At 31.3% G+C, this 18,662-nt stretch overlaps 1 protein-coding gene across 1 annotated transcript; it reads right to left on the reverse strand.

The window, feature by feature from the left end:
• Positions 1-403: 403 nt before the first annotated feature.
• Positions 404-8,604, reverse strand: LOC101254478 (probable adenylate kinase 6, chloroplastic). Its single transcript, XM_004237484.5, has 4 exons — positions 8,112-8,604; positions 5,795-5,935; positions 1,528-1,800; positions 404-810 (listed from the first exon to the last, which is right to left on the reverse strand). The coding sequence occupies exons 1-4, from the start codon at positions 8,361-8,363 to the stop codon at positions 667-669; spliced, it is 810 nt and encodes a 269-aa protein (XP_004237532.1). The 5' UTR covers positions 8,364-8,604; the 3' UTR covers positions 404-666.
• Positions 8,605-18,662: the final 10,058 nt, after the last annotated feature.

Raw genomic sequence — 18,662 nt, forward strand, 5'->3', positions numbered from 1 at the left:
AAAGAAACTAGAATATTAACTCAGCTATTTCAAATGTAGAAAAAAAAACTAATTACACTCAATAAACTACTAATTAACTAATTATTTGAGCATATGAGCATACCAAACTATGTAATAAGAGCTAACTGATTATTTGAGCATATGAACATACCAAACTATGTAATAAGAGCTAACTGATTATTTGAGCATATGAACATACCAAACTATGTAATAAGAGCTAACTGATTATTTGAGCATATGAACATACCAAACTATGTAATAAGAGCTAACTAATTATTTGAGCATATGAACATACCAAACTATGTAATAAGAGCTAACTGATTATTTGAGCATATGAACATACCAAACCATGTAATAAGAGCTAACTCATTATTTGAGCATATGAACTTACCAGACTATGTAATAAGATCTAAATAACATTTCCCCTACTATATCATCAAAATATTTAATGAAATCACATGGTTTGCTAAGCTTTATGAACAAATATGGACAAGAAATACTCCGTACAATCGTTATAGTTGCCTTAGCATTATATGATACAATAGTGAGGGAGAGAAGAGTAGGAGGTAGGGAGCCCCATTATAGACGCTTGTGCATGTCCAACATGTATGCAAAGAATGAACCTACAACAATAGTAAACATACTGACAAGACAAGTGATCAATTATCATGCTGCAGCAGATTTCTTATCCTCGTCGTCGTAGATATTCAAAGCCTGAAGTAACTTTGACCATGACTCTGGAATTCCTCCAGGGAGATCAAACTCCAACAGCTTACCTCGCTGGCGGTAAAAGTCCTCTACTGGTTTGCTCTGCAGGAACAACATAATACCTAAGCAGTTAGTATGTTACAACAACATAGCTAGTGTAAGTCTGGAGAGGGTAGGATATACGTAGACTTTATCCCTATCTTTGTGGGCAAGCATTTAGGAAAGTAAATTATGAATGTGGTCACAGTAGCTAACTGAGAATTAAGTTTGTACCATCTCGTCCTAAAAAACAAATGAGGATCTGGGGTCTGGGGAGAAAAAACACAGTTACAGGAAATACAACAATAGGTTAGTAACCACTGCACAAAAGAAATGCACATATTGACAAAAGAAGCCACTTTGGAAGGATCAGATGCAATAGCAACTCTAGGGCAATCCAACCAATCAACTATACTTCAACCCCAAACTAGTCGAGACAGGCTAAATAGAGGACAGGAGGAAAAAAAACTAAAGGGTTATAGAGTATCTCAATGCCACTTTTGACTGTATACAGATGACAAAAACAGTGATTATCTTCCGATTTGACGTACTACAAGAAAACACAAAAATTTGGGTAAATGATTTGATGATCTGCTTGTAAAACACATCATAAGTGCTCAGAATTATCAATTCTTGAGTTGTGAATGGCACAGATTTTTGTTGTCTACGGAAGTGTGAAGAAGTTGTAACGTAGGAATGGGGTATACTCACCAGTCAAGTACATGAAGAGAACGCTTGCACAAAGCGAGAAACAATAAATAAGAGAAAAGTAGATCATACCATTTCATGGTAGATGCGGAGGCGTTCCTTCACAACATTTTCAGTGTCATCAGACCGTGTAATAAGTTTGGTTTCACAATGCGGAGGAGGGAGAAGGGGAGGCATGTACATTCTAGTTTCTCCATCATCACCCTTCATATCAATGCACGCAACATTATAATTGCCTCCACACTCACTACAAGTCCTTCTTCCTAAGCACTTGGCAATCAACGCATCTTCCCGAAGCTTCAGATTAATCACCAAGTCAATGTCTGTCACTCCCTCTAAGATTTCCTAAATAACCAAATAACACATATGACAGGATCAGAGAAAATGCCGTCTATATCTAGTTAAAGGAGGAAAAAAAATTATTAATTTCAGTGCACAAAGCAGCTTAGCCACTATCAGGGAGCAGTACTTACACTGTTGATAATTCACTGCTTGGACCTGTACACATATCAGATCTGTTTCATCTCTAGATCCAATTATAGGGGAAATAAAATTCCAAATATAGGAACCAAGGACTGCAGAGTTTCAATTATAGTAAAAGTTTTGCTTGGCATAAAACAAAAAGTTATACAACAGAGAGTAAGGTGAACCCACCAAAGTCAGATATAGGAACCAAGGACTGCAGAGTTTCAATTATAGTAAAAGTTTTGCTTGGCATAAAACAAAAAGTTATACAACAGAGAGTAAGGTGAACCCACCAAAGTCAGATATATAAATAATTTAGCCTTCAAACATAAGACCATAAGCTTCAGCGTTTGCCCATGGATTCTAATTTGTTACCAGAACTTAGTAATCATATGAGTTATTCTGATGGCAACAAAAGATATGACCAGACCAGCCAAATTCAGGGAGCAAGGGTCCACGTCTTAGTATCAAAAAGTAGAAGAGACTGAGAATACAGGTCCATGACACCACATGAAACAGACTTTTACTACACCGTAGGGAGCAAGAAGCAGACATAGCCGGGAAAGAAAGGCAGGGGAATGCTTGTGTTGGAAACTTTTGGTCCCAAGAACAAGGGAAACAAAGATGATCCTCTATACTGGTGGAGACACTCCTGCAAGCAGCCCTAGACCCTAGTACAGGAAACCTTTTTTCACTAGTGAATACTGAAGACATCAATGTCCTGACTTTGCATAAAGCATTGCCAAAAGATAACTGGCCGTACCTCTACTTTACAGCCTCCTGAAGTTTCAGTAAATTATTACATTGATCTTCATCAGTGTTCAATTTTTGCCCTTCAGATAATCGATTCAAACATTGTGCATCAACCAAAAAACAATCATCAGGAGAGCATGAGGATCCTCTCCTTAGGATACACAACTAAGGGATATCAGCATTAATGTTACCAACAGTTTCTCCCTACCCTTGGGGGAAGAGGATACTCATGTTCCTTACTTCCTTCCATATTACCTTTTTGAACAAAAGGAGTAGGGTTAAACAAAAATGTAAGATCCTTACATTGGGAGGAAGATCATGGATGCAATCTTAATTGCCACTGAGTGCAGGGGAAACAGACGAAGAAGCCTAAATCCAGGTATCTTATTCAAACTACATATCCACTAAACATATATCACTTGAACTGGAGCTCCTTCATCCATATGCTTCAAAGAATGGGGTTTGGCACAAGATGGATTGTGTGGACTAAACATCTAAGTTGCTCAGACTCGGGTGCGGGTGTACAAGTGTGGATCTAGAGGTCGGATCCTTCATGATCTAATTTTTAAGATTCCCGGATAGGATCCATGTATGATACGGTGCAGGGAGTCGCCTAAAATAATTAAAATATCTAAAAATAAAGTTATAAAGACCAGATTATGACATATTATGTAGAGAACTTGAGGAGAATCCCGGAAGGAGATTAAAGGAAAAGGAGTGAAATAGAAACTTCCATATAAAAGGTATTCCATTTCCTTCAATTTCACCTTAGCTTTTGTATTGATTATAGGAATAATTAAAATTGTCCAGACTTTCCCCAACGATTTTGGTCAAAGTACCAAAAATCCGTTTACCAAATCGGACAAGGATCCCACACCCATGTCGTGTCGACATGGGTGAGGCACCAAAAGTGAAGAGTCCGAGCAGCTTAGCCAATCATTATATCAGCACAGTGATATTCTCAGTTTTGAACAACAGGACTCAAAATGGTTTTGAAAAGAGATAGAAAATTGTCTCTGCTTGCATTTGGTGGACAGTCTGGGAGGAAAGGAAAAGGAGATGTTTTGAAGACAAGCAGAGCAACTTACAGGGCTTTAAGATGATCTGCCTCGCTTTTTTTATTGTTGGTGTAAACAGAATCTAATAGCTCAAACAGAAGAGATTTTTGATGTTTTAGACTACTTATAGGAGCAACTGATAGATGGCACATGTTGTAAGTTTTTGAAGGGAGCTACACTTTTTGATGTAGGTTACAAGATTTGCAATCCTACATTAGGCAGTAAGTTGACTACATCCTCTAATAGTTCATCTTTCTGACATATGATAAATTGATCCCCTGCCATTATTGGCAGCTTCCACAAATTTAGAAATTGGTCAAATCCCATAAACATTGGTGAAGCAATCAATAATACAATAAACATAACATCACATAAAACAATCCACAAACAAAATATTGATTAAGAACCAATAGAAAGATGCTTCTAATCAAAAGATTCTACCAAATAAAGAAGTTAAGCTTCTAATGAAAAGATTATACCAAATAAAGAAGTTAAGCTTCTAATTAAAAGATTCTACCAAATAAAGAAGTTAAGCTTCTAATTAAAACAGAGGAACATATAACAGCCACAACAGTCCAAGAAAACCCTAAAGTTGTGACTGTTAAAATCACAAACACAATACGTTGAAATACATCACATGAGCCTTTTGTAACTAAAGTATCCACAATTGTATGGCCATTAAAGCTAAAACCCAAGCAAGGGCATTCAGTTCTTAGATTGTACTTTCCCTGTGGTCTCATACTAGTCATATAAAGGTAGAGAAGCAGATAATAAAACCATGCCTCAAAGACTGTCCAAGAGAATTAGAATGTATACTCAACATTGTTTCTCTAGTTAGCAAAATTTACAGCTGATGCTCATAGAGGAGTAGCGACACAACATTTTATGCCAGTCAAACAATCAAAGCATGTACATGATGTGATGCTCCATTAAGTAGAGGCAATTGTGGATGATATCTGAGAGCTAAGTAAAGCCGTTTAACAAGGTACATCTGAGAAAAGGTTAATGTTAGTAAAGACTACGCAGCAATGAAAAACCTAGCGAGGACATAATTTAGAAATTTCAAGGCCATTACTTGCATTGACATACAAAAAAATGACAAGCAATATCAAATGTTTCTAGTGGCAATTGAAGAGAACATATAAGACAATGTACATGGCTGTTCAAACATGCCTCAAATTTTGAAACTAATTGTAAAAAGTTGAAGAATGGTTAACCGTGGTCAATGTTTAACAAGGTCTCTCCCAATCATCAGGTGTCACTAGAAGAAATCAAGAAACAACTAATATGACACACTTAGGCCAGATCTTTGCTCTTGTTAGCTCAGACATTTTCCCTTATCTACATATGAACATAAGAATTGGCTAATATATCTGATGAACATATTATGCAGTTCAGAGTTTTGCTCTTTGCAGAAACTTTGATGTATCATACAAATAAAATGCATCTCATGTAAGATGAAGTATATCTACTCTAGTTAGGATCTTATCACCTCAACTAAGAGCTTAATTCACAGACCGCACAATCTATTGAGAGAATCATATCGAGCTTTGCTGTTGATTTCAACCTTTTGTACTTTATTCATTCATTTCGTTCAACAGCATATTCAACTTTTCTTGAGCAAGCGGCATTCCAATTGCAGGTCCAGCTATAAGCCCATAACCGTTAACCTGTTATAATAATGCATCCCTGCTAGTTGTGAAACAGTCCTCAAGTACTGACATTAGAACGTTAATAAATTATCTTGCTAGGTTATATCCATAGCAAGCCCCTGCGTGCCAGATGCCAGACTGTGAAAGAAAATATTGGCCTATTAAAGTAGATAGATGCACAAGATGAAGTCCCAGTCAACAGGTGCAACCGTCAAATAAAATAATACACACATGTAAGAAACATGACAATAGCACATGAATACACAGATATCTGTGTGTGTATGCACATTTATATGTAAGTATTTCTTTAGATTCGTAAGCTATTCCCTAGAAAAAACATGGGAAGTATTTATTCAGAAGCGCAACAATCAATCTAGACATAGGAAATCCATTATACAAACAACTGCTTACCGCCTGCCGTATAGTTCGAGGAAATCCATCAAGAATAAATCCTGTTTCACCCTTTGCTTCTCCAGCTTCAAGACGCTTAGATAGCAAATCTATTACAATTTCGTCTGAAATTAATTGCCCTTGGCTAACAATATCCACAAGCTGCAACAGAAGGCACAAAGTAAGTTCAGAAAAGAAATTAGTAGAACGACTTTAGGGGGGGAAAAGGCACAGTGGAGTAAATGAAGGGCATAATCAATAAAGAAGATATATACAAATTCATATTTTCACATCTAAGCTTAAGAATTAGACTCTTTTTTCTTTTTTTAACAATATCATCACTGCCTCTAAGAAATAGACTTTCCTTCAACTTATCAAAGAAACAATTATTTTATTAAAATACAGTTTAAAAGGCACTACAGCAGAAATATGAACACATAAGTATTTAATAGAAATTAAGATGGATGGATAAATGATATTAGAAATAATCATATCTGACAAAGATGCAAGTAGCACATATCGAGGAGACAACGAGAGAAAAACGCATAATGGTCAAATCATGTTGTATGTACTTAAAATTGTGCTGATTGTTCGCATAACACTATCATGATTCAAGGCATTACAGAGATCGAGCTATCCCACATGGAACAAAGTTGTCTCAAAATACCTTCAATCTCCTCAAATCTATGTGGTTTTGTCAAAGAGCACATACAATGGAAGCAAAGATCCATATAGGCAATACCAACTAGTTAGAATTAAGATTAACTGGTTATTGGTACTTACCTTTGGTCCAGTGTCTGCCAATATGCTTTTTTAGTTTGGTTAAAATTTACATTTTGGTGTAGGAACAAGTGTGATAATTGAAATTTAGAGAATCTCTAGTCTTGGAAATCTACTAGGTACTTTAAAATAAAATTACTGAGCAATGAAATAATGGACCCAAAAGAAAGAATAGAACCAACTCATGTCTCCTATATATGAAGGACAAAAAAGGGAACCAAGTCACGTCTCGCATACTACTAGTTTAGGGTTGAATCATCATAATTTTTATTGTAGTACTGGTAACTTTTTTTCAGGAGAACTTCATGTGAAAGCAACAAGATATCCAGAAAAAAAGATTTTTCTAGTTTTTATTTACTGTCCAAATAAGATACAAAAGTATTAACTACGCAAACATTAAGAACTTTCCAAATGATAATTCTTTTTTAAACATACTCCTAAAATGGTTGCATTGTCCAAAGTCGGGAAGATCAATCTTAAAGTCATTGAAATAAGCTTACATTGACTTTTAAGAAAGAGAATCTTTTTATATGGTAAAAGACCTAATATATACATCTAAAAGTGAGAATACCATATTCATCTCTCACAACATTGATAAATGTATCTCTCACACCACTAATGCAAGCATACTTACAAATACTTCCCCTATTATTTAGCTATTGCATAACTTTATAAGATGCTATAAGAGTTGTTGCAGCATTTTCATTGACTCATGGGTACAGTATTATTACATAAAGCATTTGTATGGAACTGTATTTATAAAGTGTCAGTCGAACAAATCAAATGACTAGGGTAACAGCAAATCTCCAACTTATCCCTTACTTGGTCAGTCATTTGGAACCCTTTAAGTGTATCATGGTCCTTGTATTAAAAGATCAGCCATTTGTAATCTTCAGTTGACTACTGTATCTACACATGCAGACATAAATCAAATCCAGTAGATGTTTGCATCTGGAGTGGAGGAAAATGATATCCCTTAGGAAATGATTGTCTTGATCAATTTCTAGTGCTTGGTAATGTGCAAAAGTAGGTGACATATGCATAGCAATCGCACAGAAGTAGGATAAGCTATGAGATTAGTAGTTTCGTAATATATTTAGATACTAAAAAGAAAATAAATTGTAGATTAATAGAAGTAAAATTGGATAAGATTTGAGATAGCTGAAAAAAGAAAATGACTTACATTTGCAAGATTTTACAAAGATACGAAAATCTGTGGAAATAGACAAAAGATGGGAACTTTACCACCATTCCATCCCATAAATTTCAAAGATACACACAATTTAATAGAACCCCCAGAATCACTTGGAGCACAAATTTTCAAGATTTTACCAAAAATATGGAAATCCGTGGGAACTAGGCAAAAGATGGAACTTTACCATTCCATCACATAAATTTCAAATATACAAACCCCAGAATTACTTAGAGTAAACATTTCAAGATTTCACAAACATATGAAAATCCGAGGGAACTAGGCAAAAGATCACATAAATTTCACAGCTACACATAATAATTTAATAGAAACCCAAAACAATTCAAAAAGCAAAAAGGGCACAACCTTTGAGGCAAGAGGACCATGAGAGGATAATTGTTGACGGACGAGATCACCAGTAGCTATGTGGGGTACGCCAAGAAGCTTAGAAAGTCGAGCTGCATAAGTCCCTTTTCCGACACCAGGGCAACCCAGGAATACCCACTGAATATTTCTGCCCTTAGGCTCCGATGTAGGTAATTTTTCAGAAAAAGCCCGGCTAAAATTGGTGGGTCTACATCTCCATGTTCTTACCACTGCACGGGTCCAAACCACCATAGTTAATCAATGGATCTTTACCCTTTTGTGAGATTAATGATTGAATTGAATTGAAGTAAGAGTGATTGAGGAAAGGAAAAGAGGAAAATGAAAGAGGAGGGTGGGGAAAAGGAAAAGGGAAAATGGGGGTTTGACAATGCCGACCATGAAAGATGTCAGCAAGCATAATGGGTTTCAACACAGCACCGAGAGGACTGGGGATCTATGTCTTCCAACTATACTCAATACAATAATGTACTCCTGCTTTAGGGCCTATATGGTGATGGGCTAGTAGCATACACAGTTAAATTTTTACGGGGCAACTTTCACGTATAATAAATATAAATATATATTTATATGTTATAATAAAGTTTGTATAATTTTCTTTCATGATAAATATGCTATGACTACCCTATTTCATTGTACATATATACAAAAGAAATATTTGTATAATTTGCTAGCTCCTCTTTCTTATTCGTATAATTTCACAAGCAGGTCATTTGTATAAATGACTGTCAGTTTCTCATTTGTATAAATTGTTGGCATTCTCTCAATTCAATTTCATAAAATTTGAATTTATATACAATCAAATTGAAATAAAATATTTGTATATCAAATATCACTTTCTCTCTCTTACTTTATACAAATATAAATTATACATTGTATGTTGTATAATCTGTGTTTGTATAAATCGAGAAAGAGAGAAAGACAAAAGAGAACTGAATAGGGGAACATTTGTATTGTATAATTATAAGTGTAAAGGAGAAAGATATATGTATTTGCATGTGTATGTACATTTTTCTCTCACTTTATACAAATAGAAACGCAACTTATACATTTCTGATGGTATAAAGCGAGAGAGGCAGCGACAGAGGGAGCGAGCGACAAGGAAGGGTGGCGAACGAGGGTTTGAGGGAGAGAGACGACTGACAAATGGTTTGCTACAGGGCACAATTAAATCAAAGTGTGATTGTACCATTTAATTTAAATTCATAGTTTGTCATTATATATAATTTTTTCATTTTTATAATATCTTGATTACTATATTAGTTTCGCGACATGTGCATTGTACGTGTATCATTTCATATAATATAGGATGTTGAAAATAAAATTAATATTATCATATTAAAGTTTTTTAGTAAATAATTATAATTGGAAAAAATATTGGACAAGTTCTTTTAAATGATTAACATATTATCGTAGAGTTAATTATTTTTTCATTTTTAGAACAAAATGACCCGTTATTGTTGAAACATCTGAAAAACATTCAAAATTTAAATATGGGGAGAAAGCGACATTTCTTTAGTAGTACTCTCTTCATTCCATATTAAGTTAATTTTTGAGGCATTTTTAATTTTTTAAAATTAACTTAAGTGTTCAGTAGAGCTGTCAATATGGGCTAGGCCCGTTGGGCCGGCCTGGCCTAACCCGGGATTTAATAAGGTTGGGCTAAGATTTTTGGAGACCATTTAAGAAAAGGGCTTTTTAGACCGGCCTGAATAAGCCTGTTGATTTGATGGGCTTGAGAAATATATGTAGGGCCGGCCCACGGGCCAATAATAATTAATTAGAAAATATAATATAATGTTAAAATTTAAAATTAAAGAGAGTCCAAATTTCAAAATAATTAGGTTAATATTTTTATTTATATATTTATACTTTTACTTGAAAAAAAAACTTAATAAATAGGTTTAAAGAATGGTTACAAGTAAATGAAAATAAGGGAGGTAGACGTAATATCGTAAACTAAAGAGGAGGTGAGTGTTATAGAGCGAAACATGGAGGTCTATGAAATTATCCCTAATAAATATTATAAAAATAATTTTGTTTTGATTTGATTAACAAATACTAACATTAACATCATGTAATATTGTTTTGTCGATATTTATGATAATATTTTAAATTATAATTTAAAATTTAATTTAATAATTATAGAAAAATATAATTTTTTTAAAAAAGTGGGCTGGCCCGTCAAGCCTGTAGCCCACGTACTTGTGATTGGGCTGATCATTTTCTGGCCCACGCCAAAAATGGGCTAGCCCGACCTGACCCGTAAAATGTCAAAGCTTGTATGGGTTAGCCCGGATAGGGTGGGCTAGCCCATATTGATAGCTCTACTGTTCAGTTTTAAAGACTGTTTTTAGAGTGTTTTTCCAAATTTTACCATTCATTTGTTACTATTGGAATTAATGATTAATTAATATTTAGTTATTTTAAGGGAAAATACATATAAAAAAATGCTTAACTTGGTCCGAAAATTCACTTTAGTACTTAAACTACACGGGCATTTAAATATCCTCCTTAATATCTTTGAAATGAATTAAAAACCACCATGATACTATTATCTCACTCTCATTTACCATATCATAGTCATGTAAGTGCCACAACAACGCCAAATCAGCACCACATTATTAATTATTTTCATCATTTTTCTTTAACACTTATTATAATTAATTAACAATGATTAACTAATAAAAGTACATTTTCTAAAATTAAAATTAAAAATGTTGACCCATTTTTATTTTATCCCATACCCAGCCCCCACCCACCCCTCACTTCTTTCTTCTTCCTTCTTCACCATTTCTAACTCTTCAATGTTCATTTTCCCCTCTCCATATTTTCAACTACGTCCACCATCTGAACTCTTTCATCGTAATTCTCAAATCACCGCCGAAACTCTATTACTAGATCCTCGAAAACACAACAAACAACCGAATCACCACTTCACCATCACTTTCTTCCTTAAAACACCAACATATATCAATAGTTCAACTATGAATAACAAAAATAAAGCGGAAGCTCCAAAACTTATTAAGTAACCAATTAAATAAGCTTGTAAAGTTTAACACTTATTATCCCCTAAATCTGAAAGTTATCACATCAAAGACATCTATTCTCAAATTACCAAGTCTAATAGTATTTAAGAAACAAACATAAGCAAAAAAAAAAAATGATTCATGACCGAAATTCAAAGACATCAAGACGTGAAATAGAGAATCTAGCACGAGCTAGAAATAATAACTCACCCTGAACTCTAATGTGCTGGAGACTGGCTAGAGCTGAGGGCGAGTCGAAGTCGATGGTACATTTGTTGCACTCCACAAAAGAACAAAGAAGAAAATACAAGTAGGGGTTAATACAAGGAACACGTACTGAGTAGGTATCATCGGCCAACTCAAAATAGAAACCAATATATATTGAATAATAATATAAAATCAACTACAATATTTAACAGGTGGCAAGCAACAAACACATGAACCAGTAACAATAACACCATAGTAGGTACATCGTCAATCACAATGTCAAGCACACATATGAGGACTCATGCCTCCACACCATACTCATTTGGAAAACGGGTTCTTTGAGATTGAGTATATTAAGTTAATTTAAGATTCTTTTTCTTTAATGCTATTGTGTTGGAACGTGACACTCTGATCCAATAATATCGTGTCAGAACATGACACTTTGATCCAATTATCTCATTATTTTATTTTATCAAGCCTACTTTATTCAAGGCGTCATTTTAATAGAGAGAGTTCAAGATTAGAAATTTAACAGTCTCAGAATTTTAGGCCAAACCACACTACCAAGACAAACAACAATACAATCAAGTACATAGGAAACTTCACATTATCACTCAATACATATTAATCGCTATTGAGAGTTTATCTATCAAATAGAAATAAACCATAACCTACCTCCACCGAAGAATCGAAGTCAAGCAACTACTTCTCAAATGCCTTTCCTTTCCTTATTGCCTCCGAACCCTTCCAATCTATCAAGTATATATATACGTAACTTGTAAGTTAACGAGTCACTAAACACTCAATTTATTCTATGTTTAACCTAGACCCAAAAACCCACCTAATTATACAATTAATTTTCTAAAGTTCAAACCGAAGGATAATTCTCCATTCTCCAATTATCATAACTTTGAATGAAGTATAAATAATTTAATACACCTAATATATATTACCTATCTCAATATATCAAACTTTAGTTTATTAATTAATAATAATAATAATAAGTTATAATATCCCAACTAAAGCCACTGGTGTCGAAACCAGTGGCAGTCCTCATATGTACATGTATACGAACATTTTTATATTAATTCTTAGGCAACATTAGGTACAGTAATGCCATCCTTTATTCTCCCTGCTTCATTCTCTATTAATTATAATTATGAACTAAGAGGCATAGTATCGGTCCACATACATAACACCTGTAACTTTAATTTTTATTCTTTTTCAAATTAACAATCTAATTTAATATTAACATATGTATCTCTTTTTCTTTAATGATTCAGGCAACCTTATTATAATAATAACAAAAATCAATTCTTGTACTATCGATTCCAACCCAACAATTTCAATAGTAGTAATTCTCATCCTACCATTAATTATGAGCATAAAAAATTCCCGAATGTTGTTGTTTTATTATCCTAATTCCTATATAACCAATTATAAAAAATAGTAAAAGTGACCCACTATTTATTTTAATATTATTTTTTTAATCAATAACTAAATAAATTAGTAAAATCATTCCACTAATTTCATAATGATAATTATAAATAGTCCAAAATACCATTTAAAGTCTATAAAAAAAATTTATGAAATAAAAAGCTCAAATACTCAAAACAACCAAAATGATTAGTAGCGTGAACTACTCTTACCAATTTGCAAATCAAATGACAATATATGATTTATTAATTTAGTTACTTTTGCATGCCTAATTATCATATTATAAATATTTTTGTAAAGAGAATGAAAGTAGTAAAAATAAAGCATATTCAAGAAACATAATGATATAATATTAGTTCAGAATTAAGAAAGGATCAAATCTAAATTTAATAAGAGCTAGTTGTAGAAGAAATTGTAAAGACTTTTTCAATTTTTTTGAAAATATGACTCTTGAGTTTTTCTCGTTATATGGTTAATTTGTAAGGTAATAAGCACCTAAAATAGGATAAAATAAATAAATAAATAACATAACTTAAAATAAATAAAAAAAACAAAATTGAGAAAAGCACCAGACATTATGGGCATAAACTTTAGTTTTATTTAAAACATTTACGGAATAATTTGTAACATAAATTCTTAAATTTTTTATGTTAAAGAATAAAAAAGTTCTAGAGATGTAAATAAGACAAAGAAAAGAATTGAAAAAATAGTTGAGTATAAAATTATGAATCATGACCCAATTGATGTCTCACTTTACCTAATTTACAATATATATGTAAAGATATTTATGGATACAAAGAAAGCTACTAAATTACCAATAATAAAAATGAGATATTAGAGTATGAATCTTACTCATAACTTATGTCTTGTCATTTCACATTATCAGGGAAGTTCAATAGCATAAATTTTGACAAATCCCACAATATGATCCAACTTAGATAAGGTAAAATGTTTGAACAAAAAAAAAAAATCAAGAATAATTTCAATTAGCTTATGATTTGAGAAATTGAAGTCTAAATAAAGAATGATAATTAAAAGAGAAGTAAGCATTAGTTGTAAACAAACAAAATATCAAGTAAAAGAGAAGTAAGCATTAGTTTTAAACAAACAAAATATCAAAAAAAATTGTGCATGGCCATTATCATTAACTAAAGCAACTAAAATGTCAATACCAAAAATGGGTTATTACTCTATTAATAATCATCAATGTATTGTACTTGCCCATAAAATTTACATTAATATAAAAAGTAAAATAATACATATTGTGATAATCCGCAACATAATATAATATAAATTAGAAAAGATGATATCCTACACATTAATGTGAAATAGTCTGAGATGAAATTCAATTTGTAAAATGAGAAATCAAAAATTTAAAAAAATAACATTAGAATGAAGCAATATAATAAGATAGCATAATAAAATGACAAAACACAATTATACAAATATAATATTTTGTTCCAAATAAATTTAAGAATCTATAAAATAGAAAAGTACCAGTTGAAAAATAGTCATCTAAATGATAATGATAAAATCGTCATGCAAAAAAGCAAAATAATAAAAAAAAAAACAGTCATCTACAAAGACAATGGTGAAAGTATAATACATATATCATTATCAAAATCATATATAATATAATATTAATATTTGTAAAAAAAAAATGATATCTAAAAATTGCCTAAGCAGTCTCATCATAAAGGAAGCAATTAGTGGAAAAAAATATATTTCTGCACGATATAAATAATTGAAAATTTATAGTACTATGAAATGAGATAATGCTTCAACTTCACAATTGATTTTGAAAAAGAAAAAACATTTAATGTCATAAAAGAGTATAAATAATAATCAAAAGAGAACATTTTACCAATAAAATGAATAAATTAATTACAAGTGATTGGTTTTATATTTTCTTTCCTATCAATAAAAGGTTTCTTAACAAAAATAATACTCTTTCTACTCATTCTGATCGACTCTTCAATTATGGATAACAATAATAATTTAATTTTAATTCAACGTAAAGAATGTTGGGACGCATCAATTATTATTGATAATTCAACATTTAATTGATGTTTTTAAGTGATTTTTCTAATTGAAAAAATCATGATTGTTATGTTGTAGTATACTATGTTGGATATGAACTTTGTGTTGCAATCTAAACACAACGTTAAAAATCAGTGTTATATAATTGAATTTTGTCAATATAAGTCTTTTAATTAATGGTGTAAAATAGATTGTTGTTGTTATTCACCATTCCATATATATATTTTTTGTATTTATTCTATGATTTGTTTTGAGGTTTGGCATAGAAAACATATTTAGTGATTATGTGTTTTGGTAATTTATTTGGGGAAATAGATCATTCTTAATTAGCAGAAGTGTTGCGCTGACAATTTGGTGTAATTTTGATTTTTTGTGCTTTCATTCATAGTGAGATTTTTTTTTTATATATATAATGATGGTATATATATTGATTAAAAAAAAAACAACAACTTAAGTATACGAATTAGGTACCTTAATTACCACTATATAACAATAGTTTTTTTTGCGCTAACATAACAATATAATTTTTTTTAATGTTAGGTTTTAATAATCTAAAAGAATATTATGAAAAACTTTTAATTCGTGCACCATGATTTCTATTGCCCTTTTTTCTCAAAAACTTTTACCTTTCACGATTTATTCAAATTGGTTATATATATTCTCTCCTATCAACAAAAGATTTCTAACGAAAATAAAATTCTTTTTCTATTCATTCTGATCGATTGTTTATTCGTGAACACCAATAATTATTCAATTCTAATTCAACATAAAGGACGTTGGAACGCTTCATGTATCATTGACAACTCAACATTTAATTGGTGTTTTTTAATTGATTTTTCTAATTGAAAAATCATGATTGTTATTTTGTAATACACTATGTTGGACATGAATTTTGTGTTACAATGTGAAAAACAACATTAAAAATCAGTTTTATAAAATTGAATTTTGTCATAATGAGTCGTTTAATTAATGGTGTAAAATAGGTTGTTGTTGTTATTCACCTTTCCTTAATTCTTTTTTATTCTTTAATTTGTTTTGTAATGTTTTGAGGTTTGAATAAAGCATTAATTATGTGTTTTGATAATTTATTTGGAGAAAATTGATCGTTAATTTATTTGGAGAAATGGATCGTTCTTCATTAGCGAAAATGTGTATATATTAATTCTAGAAAAACTTAACTATACGAATTAAGTACCTTAATTACCACTATACAACAATAGTTTTTTCTTTTGCGCAACATAACAATAGTTTTTCTTTCCAAAGTTAAGTTTTAATATTAAAAAAATGTGATATTAATAAAAATGTTTAATTCGTGCTCCAAAATCTTTTACCTTCCACGATTTACTCAAATTAGTTATATATACATGTATTCTTTCCTATCTATAAAACGTTATAACAAAAATAAAAATTCTCTTTCTACTCATTCTGATTGATTGTTCGATCATGGATACCAATAATTATTCAATTCTAATTCAACATAAATGACGTTCGGACACATTAGATAATATTGATGGTTTAACATTTAATTGGTGATTTTTAAGTGATTTTTCTAATTAGAAAATCATGATCATTATGTTGTAGTATACATGTTGGATATGGACTTTTGTGTTACAATCTGAAACAATGTCAAAATATCAGTTTTATAAAGCAGAATTTTGTCAATAATGAGTCGTTTAATTAATGGTGTAACAAAGGTTGTTGTTATTCACCATTTCATGTTTTTTTTCGTATTTATTTTTTAATTTGTTTTGTAGGATTTTGAGGTTTGGAATAAGAAGCATATTAAATGATTATGTGTTTTGATAATTTATTTAGTAAAATTGATCGTTCTTAATTAACGAAAATGATGGGCTGCTACTTTGTTGTAATTTTGATTTTTTGTGGTGTTACTCAAAGAGATTTTTTTTTAAATATATAATGATGGTGTACATATTTATTCTTAAAAAAATTTAAGTGAACGAATTAAGTACCTTAATTACAACTATATAACAATGGTTTTTTCTTGCACCTCTATAGCTGTAGTTGTTTTTAAAATAGGTTTTAATATTAAAAAAATATAGTATTTAAAACAAGTAAAATTAGTGCTCCACAGTTTCCGTTATTCTTTTTTTTTTCTCAAAATCTTTTAGCTTTCACGACTTACTCGAATTGGTTATATATACTTTCTTCCATCAACAAAAGGTTTCTTAACAAGAATAAAAATCTCTTTCTACTCATTCTGATGGCTGTTCAATTATGGATTCAACATAAAGGACGTTAGGACGCATCCATTATTATTGATAATTCAATATTTAATTGGTGTTTTTAAAATGATTTTTCTAATTGAAAAATCATGATCCTTATATTGTAGTATGCTATGTTAGATATGAATTTTTGCATTACAATCTAAAAAATAACGTTAAAAATCAGTTTTATAAAATTGAATTTTGTCTATAATGAGTCGTTTAACTAATGGTGTAAAATAGATTGCTGTTGTTATTCACCATTCCATTTTTTTTATGTATTAATTCTTTGATTTGTTTTGTAGAGTTTCGAGGGTTGAAATAGAAAGCATATTTAGTGATTATGTGTTTTGGTAATTTATTTGGTGAAATTGATCATTCTTAATTAGCGAAAATGATGGACTGCCAATTTGGTGTAATTCTGATTTTTTGTAGTGTCACTCAAAATGATCTTTTTTATTAATATAATGATGGTGTACATATTGATTCTGAAAAAATTTAAGTATACAAATTAAGTACCTTAATTACCGGTATGTAGCAATAATTTCTTTTGCGCCTACATAGCAATAGATTTTTTTTCAAAGTTAGGTTTTAATATTAAAAGAAGGGATAATGCCCAAGTACCCCCTCAACCTATGCTCGAAATCTCAGAGATACACTTATACTATACTAAGGTCCTATTACCCCCCTGAACTTATTTTATTAATAATTTTTACCCCTTTTCGACCTACGTGGCACTATCTTGTGGGCCCAACGATGGTTGACTTTTTTTAAAATACTAGTGCCACGTAGGCTAAAAAGGGCTAGAAAATTACTTAAAAATAAGTTCAGGGGGGTAATAGGACCTTAGTATAGTATAAGTGTGTCTCTGGGATTTTAGACATAGGTTGAGGGGGTACTGGTGCATTTTCCCTTAAAAGAAATGTAATATTAAAAAAGATATTTAAGTAGTGCTCTGCGATTTCTGTTGTTCCTTTTTTTTTCAAAATTCTTTTATCTTCCACGGTTTACTCAAATTGCTTGTGTATATTATCTTCTATCAATAAAAGGTTTTTTAACAAAAATAAAACTCTCTTTCTACTCATTCTGGTCGACTGTTTAATCATGAATACCAACAATTATTCAATCCTAATTCAACATAAATGTAGCGACCCATTAGGTCGTTTTGAGTGCTACAAATTTTATTTCATAAAAGACTCTTCCGATAAATTCTAAATAGGTATTTTGTACTATTCGTAATTATAATTGAAGAAACCTTACCCCAGAACAAGAACCAGATTCTTGTAAGTTGCTTTTAAGTAAGACACAAACACTTATTGAATTTAAAAACCTTCCTCGCTCAAGGAAGGAAAAACCTCGTTTTATTAATTCAACTATAAGATTTTGTGATTACAACTCAATAATCAAAAGCCTTATCTCTACTACCACCTCGATTGACTCCAATCGATCTCTCCAAAAGGCCAAACCCACCTTTTGTTACAACTCTTACTAACACTCAACCCTACAAAGAGCCAAACCCACCCTTTGTACGATAAACTGTAAATTACAATCAAGAACAAAACAAGAAAACAGTTCTACACGTTAAAAACCTTCTCACT

The sequence above is a fragment of the Solanum lycopersicum genome, chromosome 4 (assembly GCF_036512215.1).
Source record: "Solanum lycopersicum chromosome 4, SLM_r2.1".
NCBI lineage: Eukaryota > Viridiplantae > Streptophyta > Magnoliopsida > Solanales > Solanaceae > Solanum > Solanum lycopersicum.